The sequence below is a fragment of the Aplysia californica genome, unplaced genomic scaffold (assembly GCF_000002075.1).
Source record: "Aplysia californica isolate F4 #8 unplaced genomic scaffold, AplCal3.0 scaffold00944, whole genome shotgun sequence".
Lineage (NCBI taxonomy): Eukaryota > Metazoa > Mollusca > Gastropoda > Aplysiida > Aplysiidae > Aplysia > Aplysia californica.
Genome location: NW_004798214.1, coordinates 199,137 through 212,134, shown reverse-complemented (window position 1 = coordinate 212,134; position 12,998 = coordinate 199,137). Strand labels below are relative to the sequence as shown.

The 12,998-nt window shown below is 39.5% G+C and overlaps 1 protein-coding gene across 1 annotated transcript; it reads right to left on the bottom strand.

The window, feature by feature from the left end:
- Window positions 1–445: 445 nt before the first annotated feature.
- LOC101855299 (ankyrin repeat domain-containing protein 13C) lies at window positions 446–9,264 on the bottom strand. The gene is made up of 4 exons (XM_005110785.3): window positions 9,139–9,264; window positions 2,499–2,540; window positions 1,404–1,508; window positions 446–670 (listed from the first exon to the last, which is right to left on the bottom strand). Exons 1-4 carry the CDS (start codon window positions 9,242–9,244, stop codon window positions 525–527), a joined length of 399 nt encoding a protein of 132 aa, XP_005110842.1. The 5' UTR covers window positions 9,245–9,264; the 3' UTR covers window positions 446–524.
- Window positions 9,265–12,998: the final 3,734 nt, after the last annotated feature.

Here is a 12,998-nt window from a genome sequence, read left to right as displayed (position 1 = left end):
GTCTGAAAAAATTTGACTTGATGCTATGTAACGCAAGTCACACACCTTATCATGCCATCTGTAGGTCTGAAAATACATATTTTTGTAGGAGAAGATATACACCAATAGAAAAACTCAAATAAAAACGAAACATTAAAAACTGTATCATCAACCCTTTGCGATACATTTTAGGTACCCACCTATTGGCAAAAGCTCACTTTTGTAGTCTTCACATTATTTCAATTGAACTTTTATTCTAATGATTTTTAAAAGGTGCTTTCAAGCATACATGACAATATAAACTGTTACATCATCAACCACACATTAATTTTGTTAAAAACCCATTAAAACAAAACACTTCATTTCTTTGAGAACACCTCTTCATTGCATGAAATTGAAAGGCAAAGGGCTCAACTGGACCTTTGTAAGGACAAAGGTTGAATAAAAAAAACATCAGGTACTTTGAGGGGTTAGAAATCTACAGTAGCTTACCTCTGAGATTTAACACGGGAATGCAGATATAATGAAAAGTCTAAACACACATGCTACGCAATCTTACCCCAGCTTTGAAAATCCCATTTAAGCTCCATGTCAAAGTCTCCAATGTCTTTAAGGGCCTGGACAATCAGAGGGCGTCTTTGTTCTAAGGCTTCCCGGGACTGTTGTTTCAGTTTCCGTAATACCAAGAGAACTACGACAAAACAGATAAACAATCATTAACAGTATAGGGAAAAGAAGTAACAATTTGCTTAAACTTACCAGTAATATCAAATAACTGTGTATCACAACTTAAATTTCATTTAAATAGGAAATTCATTATAATTCATAAGTCTGTGGTGAGAATTCACTTTAGAACAGTGCTACTGAAAAAGAAGAAAATAATTTTTGCTCACACAAAGTAATACAAAATTAAAGGTACTTCGCCCACATTTAACAAAGTAATAAGAGCATCAGTATCATGAAAAAGATAATGTATCTCCAAAGACAGAAAGAGAAATACTTGACAGATTGCTCCTGAGTTTACGATGATGACAAAGTCAAACTAATGACAGTAAATCTCGAGTCACTTTCTCTTTTTTCAAAAGGCCAGAAATTCTTCCAAATATAAAATCTCTTTAGAGATGAGTATGTGCGTGGTTGGCGGGTGCTTTGGTGTGGTTTGCTTCTTCTTTCCTATCAAACATCTATCGTCCTTATCTCCCCTTCTTTTTTATGTTCGTTACTCTCTTGTAACACCTCTAATCTTCTGGCGCTCATATGACCTTAAGCAGTTGCGAGCGCCGTAAAACCTCTACTAAAACTAAAACCTAAAGAGATGAGTATTACCAAAGTTAGTCACATATAAAAGCTAAAAATAACCAAATTACCTGTCTCATTACAAGAAATGAGACAAAAATGAGTGCTATGACCCTATTCCAACTCACTAATCTGTCGATCACCATAGCTGATGGCTTCTGCCAATGGTGTCCATCCCTGAGCATTTTTCACCTTCACCGGGGCTCCATGAGCAAGTAGCAAATGCACACATTCTGGAAAATTTGAAAAAATCATTTAATGGAAAGAACATGAAAACTTAATGAAAACATAGACATAAAAACATAACAGACAGGACAGAGATTTGCACACCAAGCTACATTTTTTATTTTTTTCATTACAACTGCAAGATATTAAAGTAAGGAGGAATGTACATAATAACACAAGAAGAATGTTGGGTACGGTCACATGGTGCTCCTCTGTCCACTGGAGGTCAAGAGTTGGATTGATCCCCACCAACGTTAGTTTTTTTCCTCATGTTTGCTACACACCCTCATTCCAGGGTGAGTAGGGTACAGTTTACCTAGAACATTAAATATCCCAAGGCCGTTCTAAAATAAAAAAACAGTAGGTGGGTAGGCCCTTCGCTTCACTCTCAGGGCAAACTTCGTAAGAAACAAACTTCAAACCCAAAACTGAAGTCACTCTGGTCATTACAAATATAGTAGTACATTTGAAAAACGGAAGGTAGCTCTCTGTCAAGCAAGAGATGATTCTACATTCTATGTTAGTTTTTACATTAAGTAAGAGTTTTATGGCACTTGCAACATAATAAGAAGGTCATATAAGTGCCAAAGATTAGAGGTGTTACAAGCGAGTAACAAACACCAAAAAAAAAAGGAGGAGAGATACGGATGATACATGTTTGACAGGAGAAAGAAGAGCAAACCACACCAGAGCACCCTCCAACCACCCACACATTATGTTAAATAAAAGGGCTTTGTACTTAAAAATTATTCTTGTACTACTAATCTTATAATCACTTACTCCCTGACCTCCAGCAGGGGTAGGAGACGAGACAAAGAAAGACTAAAACAACTATCAACTTCCCTACATACTATCAAAAAGATGTCAAATATATACTTATTGTATTTTTTATACGTATGTATCTTTATAACTCCAGCACATAATCACAGGTATATCTGAGTTTATAAAAAGCATAAAAACAAATCTGACTGACTTTCATTTAAGAGACACCTCATTACCTTTATGCCCAAGCATGACTGCAAGGTGTAGAGGAGTATTTCCTGTAGAAAAAATACAAAACATAAAAGAATAATTGTTTAATGCACTCAAAATGAAGCTAAAAAAAGAAGTGGATTTATATAAGAAACATTTGAGGTGAAGCTTAACACATAAAACCCTGAGTTTTTTTAATACCTCCCTAGAATCCTGAATGAAATAGAGATAACAGAAACAATCAGGTTGTTTCATTATCTTATTAACTGTGTCTTTAATTGTCAGATTTTACTTAAATTTGAATATGTTATATAATATGTATAGTACATATATGAATGCACAATCTGGACAAAAGAGGAACAATTAAAAACACAGGTTTTTAAGACCAACTCTATGACTTAAAGTCTTGTGTGTGATCCTAAACACTATAGTCAAAGCATCATTAGGCCCAGCCGTAGATCTAGCCTCTGGCAGCTCTAGCGGTGATCCCCTGCCACTTCCACTATAGTAAAAATCATCATCGATGTTATGCGAAACATTGCAATCGTCTTCAAAAGTCATATCTACCGACTGGAAATCATCATCTGGGTCTGGTTCAGGATAAAAAATATTTAAAATATTGCGGCCTGATAGGCCTGGCAGTGAAAAGTCATTCAATAAAAAAGAAATTGGAAAAATTCCAAACTTTTGGTGTAAACTACTCTTATGACATTATCATGATTATCAATATTTTTTGCTCACAACAGTCATCTGGAGTTACATCCGTCTTTTTTTCCCTGATGGGTTTTAAAGGGTTAAGACAAGGTGTTTTCACTTTCATATTATTACTTTAAGCATACACAGGCATTTTTTATATATATATATATATATATATATATATATATATATATATATATATATATATATATAATATATATATATATATAGTAAGTCTTTCTTATGCAGCCTAATGGCAGGAAGTGTAATAAATTATACTTATACCCAACACAATTTCGAATCACTAGAGAAAAAAAATGTTAGATAAAGCACAGCTATTTTCATAAGTTCACTATAGTATGACTTTTGTCAATTTTAGTACAGTTGTACAGAACAATATTATAGTATGATGGGGTCTGCCTAACAGCAACCCTCTTGGGAAGCAAGCTGCGGTTGCTGCTAACTGAATTTTCAAACTTTGTGTGTGTGTGTGTGTGTGTGTGTGTTTGTTCAGGGGAAGGGGGTGAATAAAAATACGACCGACCTCTCACCCCGGGTGAGACTTGCCAGTGTTGGCTACTCTCACCCGGTGTGAAACAAGACCGGTTTTTCCTAATTTCGGAATACTGTCTATCGATATGGATAATCAAATTGACAAAAGCAAAGAAAAAATGACATTATAGCACAAAAGAAAGCTAATTTGGTGCAGGGCTCAAGAGGCTCCTTGACCCTTTGGTTTACTAGGGATTTAAACCCTTGTTTTAGAAACTTAAACCGTAAAAGTCAATATCTCATAATTTTAAAGTAAGATTTTTTGCTTGCAAACATTTAACTCACACGCACATTCACACAGACACACATAGAGTGACCACGACTATGATTGAATGCTAATGATTTTAATTAACTTCAGAAATAAATGAGTAATATTGACGAGAATTAGAGTTGTGTCCATTTGGAGGGGGGAACAGTGGTGGTGGTTGAGCAATTGGGTCTATCAAAAATAAAATAAAGTTGGTAAAACCAAAAGGGGTCAACTCCGATTATAATGCTCCAAGAAAAATAGACCTGCCACTCTATGAAATCTTAAAGTCAGGATCTTAGTAGGGAAAAAAAATTGGGACTTGGTAAAAAAAATCGGGATCAACGACAAATCACCTAGGTCACTGCCAAGTTGACTTTTAAAAAATTCCAAGGATGTCCAATATTATAACCATGTATATTCCCTCTGCGCGTACGTGTGTGGGGTGTATGTCTGTGTGTGTGTGTGTGTGTGTGTGTGTGTGTGAGCTTGCGTGTGCCTGTGTGAGTTTCATCTTTTTTTAAAATCCTGAAGTATCATGTCAAAGTCTCCTAGTCCAAGTGTTTTACACGTCCCCCCTCCCCTCGGATAAGTCCCGAAAGACGCTTCAACCAGTGTGCATAAACTTAAATTGACCCCGTCAACGATGGTCCCCGACACACGCGGAACTCACACGCCGAAGTCATGTCACATGGTGCAAACGCGCGACCGAAACAGTTTTACTGACGATCTTGATGACGGGCCTGACTAACCAAAATTCGGACAAAGCATGTTTTGGCGAAAGTAGATCTTGAGAATGTCTTAAGTTGGAAAGCCAAATCAATACTACTTCCAATCCGTTATAGTTGAAATAACACGTGTGAGCAAAGATCCAAGACAACTTTTGGTGAGTCAACTACTAAATTCAACATAGACATTTTGGAAAAAAGTTCTCCGAGTTTCTGCTGACAAAAAGTTAAGCGAGTGTTTCCCACGACAGAAAAGAAGGCAAGAGTAAGATTTTAGACAAATCTGGCGCAACAGGCGGAACAAAAAATTAAACAAAAAAATCAGGGTACACGCGATCAACATCGGGATGCTTGAGATTTAGGGCAGGGATGAGTGGCAGGTTTGGAATGATTCATTATTCTTCAGAGCCATCCCAGGGTTCACATTCCAGTCTTTCCACACTTTCGATGGCAGACAATTCAAGTTTACTAGTGTGTTATTTGTTAAAGAAGGATGGGGGTTATCTCACGGCAGGGGTAAACTCAAGGCACGACACCGGCAAATGTGAGCGACCAGAATGTGGGCAGAGCTTCTGTGCTGAGGCAAGCCTGTGTTGCTGGAAACTGTGTGCAGCTGATAAGTAGGTTTCTTCTGATACAGAAGGTGACTGTCGTGCATGTGTGTGGGTGTGTCGTCAAATCATTGACTCAGCTTTGGGATAGAGAAGGGGGGGAAATGATGCTTGCCAGACGCACACCACCTAGGGCCTACGTTTTAAAACGTATGCAAACCCCCGAAAAGAAATAATAAAGAGTAAAGCTCATGCACAACCAAAACTTAAAGGAGGTAATCTGCTGATTACGCACATTTACACAAGTGCGTAAAGGGGAGCCCTGTTGGTGGTCTACAAAGATGCTAAGTTAGGCTAAGGCTATGTTACTTTTTGAATAGGGGTACCTCGAATAGAGCCGAACTACGCGGGTCGCCATTTTGTTTTGTCCAGAAGTTCTAGTGCTACTCTTCTTTCTCTCCCCCCCCCCCCCCCCCCCTCTCTGGCGCTTTCTCAGTAGTTCCCACCCCGCAGCCGCAATTGTTATTCGCCGGTTTTGGCCCCCTGATTTTACCATATGAGCCATTGCCAAAACGTGGGGAAAAACACACACATCTCACAATTGTGTGCATAAAATGTGATGCATTAGTATTTATTCCTCCAAAACGTATACACATGTCAAATATAGGATGTAGAACCTGCATTTGCAGTTTCAGACCCTATGTCAGCTTTATAATGTTGCGTTTGTAAATTTTGTGCCAAAAATGTCCGTTTTTTAGTGATTCCTGGATTGTCATTTTGAGCACACCAATGCAAACTTCCAAGAATGTCAAAAATTTAGTATTTTTGGGTGTTTTTTTAAAACCTGTGCTTTGATTCTATGCTATTTGTGATCGAGAAAGGTTCACTTGCTCAAGAAATCGGTTTATTTGTTTGCAAATAAACTAATAATTCGGATCACTTGTGCGTCAGGGGTGTCGTCACGGACTAGGTGTTTCAGAAAACACCATTATTTTTCAGTAGAATCACCACAGCTGGTTAAATCTTTTTGCTTTTCGTCGTTTATTCAATAGTTCAAAAGCCGCGATGCGCGAAAGGAACATCGGGTTCCTAGATCTACGATTTCGGTCGGCTGTTTAACATTCGCCGTTAATGGCGTCACTTTGCGACGTACCGGAAGTCCGAATTTTAGCCTACTTTTGTTTTGAACGGATCATCAACAGTGCCCGGATATAATTGTTTTCTTGAGTGACTTCCCTTTACCCACTTCCCCAGAACAGCGGGAGCAACAGGGTAAAGAGAAAAACAAAAGTAGTCATTGCCGTCACCCTCCGGTTACGCACAAGAATCTTGCGTTGAATGTGACGTACTGGGCTGTTTTGCGTGTTTTTAGGCTACCCTATTGAATATTTTAGTGAAATTGTGGTGTTTACATTGGATTCCTGGAACAAGAGTGTGATGTGTGAACAAACTTCGAGAGATGGATCATTTCTGTGGTTATAGATTTAGCTTTTGAGCTTAGTGATGACGTTTGGGGTGTCGTCATGCAGCCGTACAAGACTGACCGACGTACTAGAAATTACATTGTCCTAAGAGCAAACATTATTTAAGTCATGTGTGCTCTTTTTACTCAAACAAATAGACAAACATGTCCTTGTTTATCTGTCTAACTCAAAAGTACACATTTGTTCTTTGTTGGCATGATATGCCTTTTTCCAATACATTGTGTCATCATTGTTATGTAATATTTTTCATAATTGCTAATATCAATAAGTTTTCAACATATATTTCATACATGCAAGATTCATTGAGAAACAAAATACGCCTTTATTGATCTGTGTGATCTCATAGTGCAAATTTGTTCTTTGTAGGCATGATTTTACCTTTTCCCAGTATGTTTTGTCATCACTGTTATGTACGAGTACTCTTTGTCATAATTAGCAACGTAATTGTGATTGTCTACTGTCTTTGATATGACCTGGTATCTTTTTCAAAGCAAAAGAAACCTCTCTTGGGTTTTTTTAATTCTTAAAGTGCGCTTTTCTCTCTGGAGACAAGACTTTTGTCTTTTCCTGTACATTGTGTCATCAGTTATGTACAAGTCATGTTTGTCATCACTGTTATGTACAGGTCAGCTCAATTGATTTTGTCACTTGTGCTTTTGCCTCATTTTAGTTTAAAAATAGTTTTACACATGTGTTTTTCTGGTACTGAGGCTTTGATAACTGTATTTGTACAGCCTTTCACTATTGTGATGTGTTGTTAATGATAATGTCCAATGTGTATCCTTTCTTGTACATAACAATGATGACATGTTCTGTGCACTGCGTCATTGTTACAAAACTTGTCATTCATATTACCATTATGAATGGAGTTCATAGTGTACGAAGTCTTTGTTTATTAAACAAATGGAATTTAAAGTCCATAATTTGCCCTGCTGCCTGTTTTTGTCATCAATGTTACATACAAGAAATACAGTAGTTGCCAAACCAATAGACCCATATCTCCAAAACCGTACATCTCCTTGCTCTGATACTCTAGGAATATGAGCACTAAATGTCAATCTGTGACTGACAGAAAAGAGAGTCAAATTGGTAAGAAAATTTTTTTTGCACCACTGAGTCTCAAGAGTCTCACGTTTTGGCAATTGCTCATATAAATGATAATTTGATGTTTTGCAGTTGTTAGGTTTGATATCTTAGCTCGCCGCTCATCAAACGTATAGATCTAGGATGCAGATCTAGGCTCAAATAAGGGGGGTGGAAACTACCGAAAAAGCACCCTCTCTCTTTCTCACTGCCCACAGACAAAGTAAATTGAAAGTTGCACACTTGCAACACGGAAGTGGCTATTCTCATCTGGGGTGAGAATAGAAATACGATCGACCTCTCACCCTGGGTGAGACTTGCGACCGTAGGCTATTCTCAACCGGTTTGAAACAAGACCTGTTTTTCCTTATTTCGGAATACTTTCTATCGATGTGGATGATCAAATGGATAAAGGCAAATAAAAGGTTACGTTATAGCACAAAAGTAAGCTAATTTTATCGACTACAAAGATGCTATGGCTATTTCACTTTTCGAATCGAGCCGAACAACGGGGGTCGCCATTTTGTTTTGCCCGGAATTTCTCGCAATATCTACTCCTCCCCTCTTCTCTCTCTGTCTCTTTCTGAATACTGTCTATTGGTGTGGACGATCAAATTGACCAAAACAAAGTTAAAAAATGATGTTAAAACACAAAAGTAAATTAATTTGGTTGTCTACAAAGATGCTACGGCTATTTAACTTTTCGAATCGAGCCGAACTACGCGGGTCGCTATTTTGTTTTGACCGGAAGTTCTCGCGCTACTCCTCTCTCTCTCTCTTTCTCTCCACTGCCCACAGACAAAATTGTACGCTTTTAGTAGGCTACAGTTGTAATGGAACGTTTGTTCACGGCACAGAATTCTACAATTTTTCTGTTATCACAGTGTAGAATTCTGTGGTTTAGGGTGAACGCAAAATTTGTTGGCCTAGATCTAGGCTATAACGGTGAACGCGCACCGGGTGAGAATAGCCAAAAGACTCTCCTGCACTATTCTCACCCCGGGTGAGAATAGAGGTGGCCTTGCAACACAGGAGCGCTGGAACGTTTGTTCACGGTGAACGCAACACCGGTTGGTCTAGGCTATCACGGTGAACGCAAACCGGGTGAGAATAGCCAAAAGGCTCCCCTGCGCTTTTCTCACCGGGGGTGAGAATAGAGGTGGCCTAACCTAATAATATTAAGTTATAATTAAGTTTGATGAACGACTGCACTTTGTTGACAGACTGCTGCTGACTGCAGAAGATGAGTCATAAAGGAACGTCACTAATGAGCGAGCAATCTAATAAATCGTACATACAAACATTGAGAAAAACTAAATGATTACCATGATTGTCTCTCTGAGATACGTCACAGGTTCGTATCAATCTAGAAACCCGTTTAATGTCGCCATTGAATACTCTTTCGTGTAAGGGAAACTCAGACGACGCCATTTTGCTTATTTACGGAAGATCGCTTTGTCCCCAGATTTTTTTTCAATTGTTTGGCTTTGTACTTGAAACTTGAAAGAGTCTAAGCCCGCAAAAGCCTAGGCCTAATGTCCAATTGCAGAGAGCCGCGCACGCATAAATTGTGTGAATGGGAATTCGAAAGGGGTGCATAAAAAAATAATAAGCTCAGGCTAAATTGATTTAGTTGTGCCAGTACTTTTTATTTAAGAAAAGATCTTTTTATATTGTATTCTTTCCGATTGAAAGCTCATGCAAATACACATCTTCACAATGTTCAACAGTCCCCTTGCGTGTAGGCCAAGTTTTACGTATTATTTTATAGGACTAATATTGTTCATTAAAAATTGATTATCATACATAGCAGAGTTGGTAAGGGAATGAGAGAGACAGAAATAGAAACACACACACACGCACACGCGCACACACACACACAAACACACACACACACACACACACACACACACACACACACACACACACACACAAAGAGAGAGAGAGACAGACAGACAGACAGACAGACAGACAGAGACAGAGAGAGACAAAGAGAGAACGTGAGCGTATTGGGGGAGGGGGTGGGGGAGATCGTACCATATGCGCCAATCATGAGATCTTGGAGAACAAGACAAATTTACTAACTGTATTAATTTAGCACACATATAATTATATACCCACTTCCCCAAACTAATTAAAGTAGCTTTCACTACTTTCAGATCGCCGCTCATTTCCACCAAATCCTGACAGAAGTGCTTTTCTTCTAGTAGTCTAAAAATATTGATCTCTGTGCAAAGAGCGTTTAATCGAATTCATATACAGGTACATAACACTGAGAGAGAGAGAGAGAGAGAGAGAGAGAGAGAGAGAGAGAGAGAGAGAGAGAGAGAGAGAGAGTGAGTGTGTGTGAGAGAGAGAGTGGGGGGGGGAGAGGGAGAGAGAGAGAGAGAGAGAGGGAGAGAGAGAGAGAGAGAGAGAGAGAGAGAGAGAGAGAGAGAGAGAGAGGAGGGGGGGGGGGGAGTATTCATGTTACAGTATGAAATCTTGTTTCACTCTGGGATGAAGTCAAACAACTCGGCAGATACACTATACACGGCGCGGTGGTATCAGGCGCTCGGAAATTTTTAAGCATGTTGGGGGTATTACGGTATTGGCATTATCGTCTTGGTTGCAGTGAAAAAAAACCCATAATTTTATCTTGAATAGAAACCAAGAAATTTGAGATTGAAGTGAGTGAGGGTCGCCTAGCTGGTACTAGTACTACTAGACGTAAAAGTAGCAAGAAAATGGCTGCCAAAGTTTACTGACTTTCAACTTTTGGATCGATCGCGGAAACTGTATTATTATTTCCTTCTTTGATTAACGTTTTCCCCCCCAGTAAAATCAAAACTAGTGCAGACATGCATTTTTAAAGGGCTATTAAAGGAATCGAGCCAGCTTTAAAATTATTTTTTTAAATTGCCCTATGGGAGGAAAATGTCGGGCTTTAAAAAAATAATTGCATTATTTTGACGGTCGCCTGATTTTACCACGATATATATTATGCCACCCATATATAGATAAACCTCTTAAAAGAGAAAAAAACAGTGGAGCGTTGAAACAAGGAATTATCTTGTACACAATATCAGAAGAGTCACTAGGAGATGAGTGGTACAATAATAGGCCTACATATTATACTGCATTAGGGTAGTACACATTTCTTGCTCCTATACTAATAAGATATGGATTTTTTAGAAAAACATTATGTAAATGCTTTATACACTCAATCGACACATATTAGATTATAATTTATAGCCCGCTCCTAGTTAAGTATGAATAACTTCCTTCGTTTGAGTATGCAAGTTCATTTTGGTCCAAAGGATGACAGACATACTTTTCCACAACACAACCAACGAAAACACAGCGCATGAAAATTTGAACTCAACATGGTTGATAAATGAAATACTTGTACACATGTATATGAAAATGAGGTACAATGAACATGGATTATAAACCCAACAAATATTATTATAAAGACTGAAAGGAAATCTGATTTGAAGTTGGAGAAGGTCTAGCATACATGTGCATGGTTCCCACCCTCTCAAGTTCAAATGTTTAATGTTATGTGTTTGGGTGAAGTAGTCTGCGTTGTCCATCAGCATGCGTTTCGCAGTTTTTACGGCAACTTCGGCCCTGCAATTACCATGTGAGTTTGTCACAGAAGTTAGTCTATAGTGGACTCCCACGATCTGAAGAACTCTCGTGTCTTGCTCGCTGTGAACTGTAGTCCACCATCTGAGATGAGCTCTTCTGGTACTCCAAATGTCACAAATGTCTCACGTAGACGCTTGATTAAGCCATCTACTCCGGACTCTGCCTGGTGCACTATTGGCCACGAGGAGTATCTGTCCATGATCACCACACATTCTGTGTTGCTGAAGGAGAAGTAATCAGCACAGATCCTCTAGAATGGGTAATCTGGTGGGTTCCATAGGATTTGATTTTGCCGTCCTATGGCGATGAACGCACTCCTCACTGATTTTAGTTATGTCTGTGGTGATGTATGGCCAAAAAACGGAGTCTGCTGTCCTTGCGCACATGGCACCAACACTTTGATGTGCAGCGTGGAGAGCATTAAGGATGCTTGGCTGGAGTGACGCCGGAATCACAATGCGATGTCCCATGAGGATCACACCATCGACGCAACACAGGCTGTCCGCATAACGTTGGAAGGAACAGAATTCAGATGGGAGGTCACGGCTCTGACTGGGGAAGCCATCCTGGAGATGTTTCATAAGGAAGGTGAGAGTTGCGTCGTTGTCTGTGGCCTCACAGACCATGTTCCATGTAACGACATTAGAAATTGTATGTAATGTGGCTGAAGCTTACAGGGTGGTGGTCCAGTCTTCCGCAAATGGGTCTGCAATGTCTTCAAGAGGCTGTTCTCCCTTCTCAAGTTTGGCTGGGTAGCGTGAGGCTGCGTCAGGTCCTTTGTTCTGTGCACCAGAGACGTGGATAATTGTGTATGTAAAGAGAACGTTTTTTTCTTTCAGATTGAGCAGGCGCCTGTTGGAGTTTTCAGTTAGAGATCTGTCATTCAGGATGGGGGTTAAGGGTTTGTGGTCTGTCGCTACGATTAGGTCTGAGCAGCCTAGAATATAGTAGCGTGTCTGGTGAAGGGCATATGCGACTGCGAGTGCTTCGCCCTCTATGGGAGCATATTTGCTTTCAGAGGGGGTGGTGAACCTGCTTCCTACTAGAAAGTGTTTCCAACCATCTCGACAGCAAGCTGAAGTCTTCTATGGACACTGACAATTTCTGTTTCAACAGGAATCCAATCCCATTCACTGACCAATTGGTTGCTGGGCAAGTTGTCATGGATGGATCAAACTACCTCACGCCCTCTTTCAACTTGTTGATGATAATATCTTTCGATTTTTGGAAGAGAGTGTCGAGTTCATCCGTCCAGTTAAACTTTGCAGAGGGTTTCAGAAGGTGTAGGAAGGGCTTCATTTGCCTTGCCATGTCCAAGACATACGCTCCTTGGTTGACGAACCCAAACAAGACCTTGCACCCGAGATGTCAGTTGGTGTTGGGAAATGCTGGATATAGTTCAGGAATTTCAAACTGGGTTTGGTGTTTGTTTGCGTCACTGTCATGCCTGCGAATTCCACAGTGTCCTCAGCAAACTGGAATTTCTTGGTGTTCAGTGTGATTCCGTTGCCGGCACACAAATCTAACCATTGGCATGTCTGAAAAAAAAAAG

Bases quoted from the DNA above. Each gene is read 5' to 3' on its own strand.
- LOC101855299 (XM_005110785.3), bottom strand. From the start codon at position 9,244: ATGGCGTCGTCTGAGTTTCCCTTACACGAAAGAGTATTCAATGGCGAC. The intron at 2,541-9,138 runs GTAATCATTTAG...TTTTTTCTACAG, and splicing joins ATCTCAGAGAGACAATCATG to GAAATACTCCTCTACACCTT. The intron at 671-1,403 runs GTGAGTTGGAAT...GTTTTGTCGTAG, and splicing joins CTATGGTGATCGACAGATTA to TTCTCTTGGTATTACGGAAA.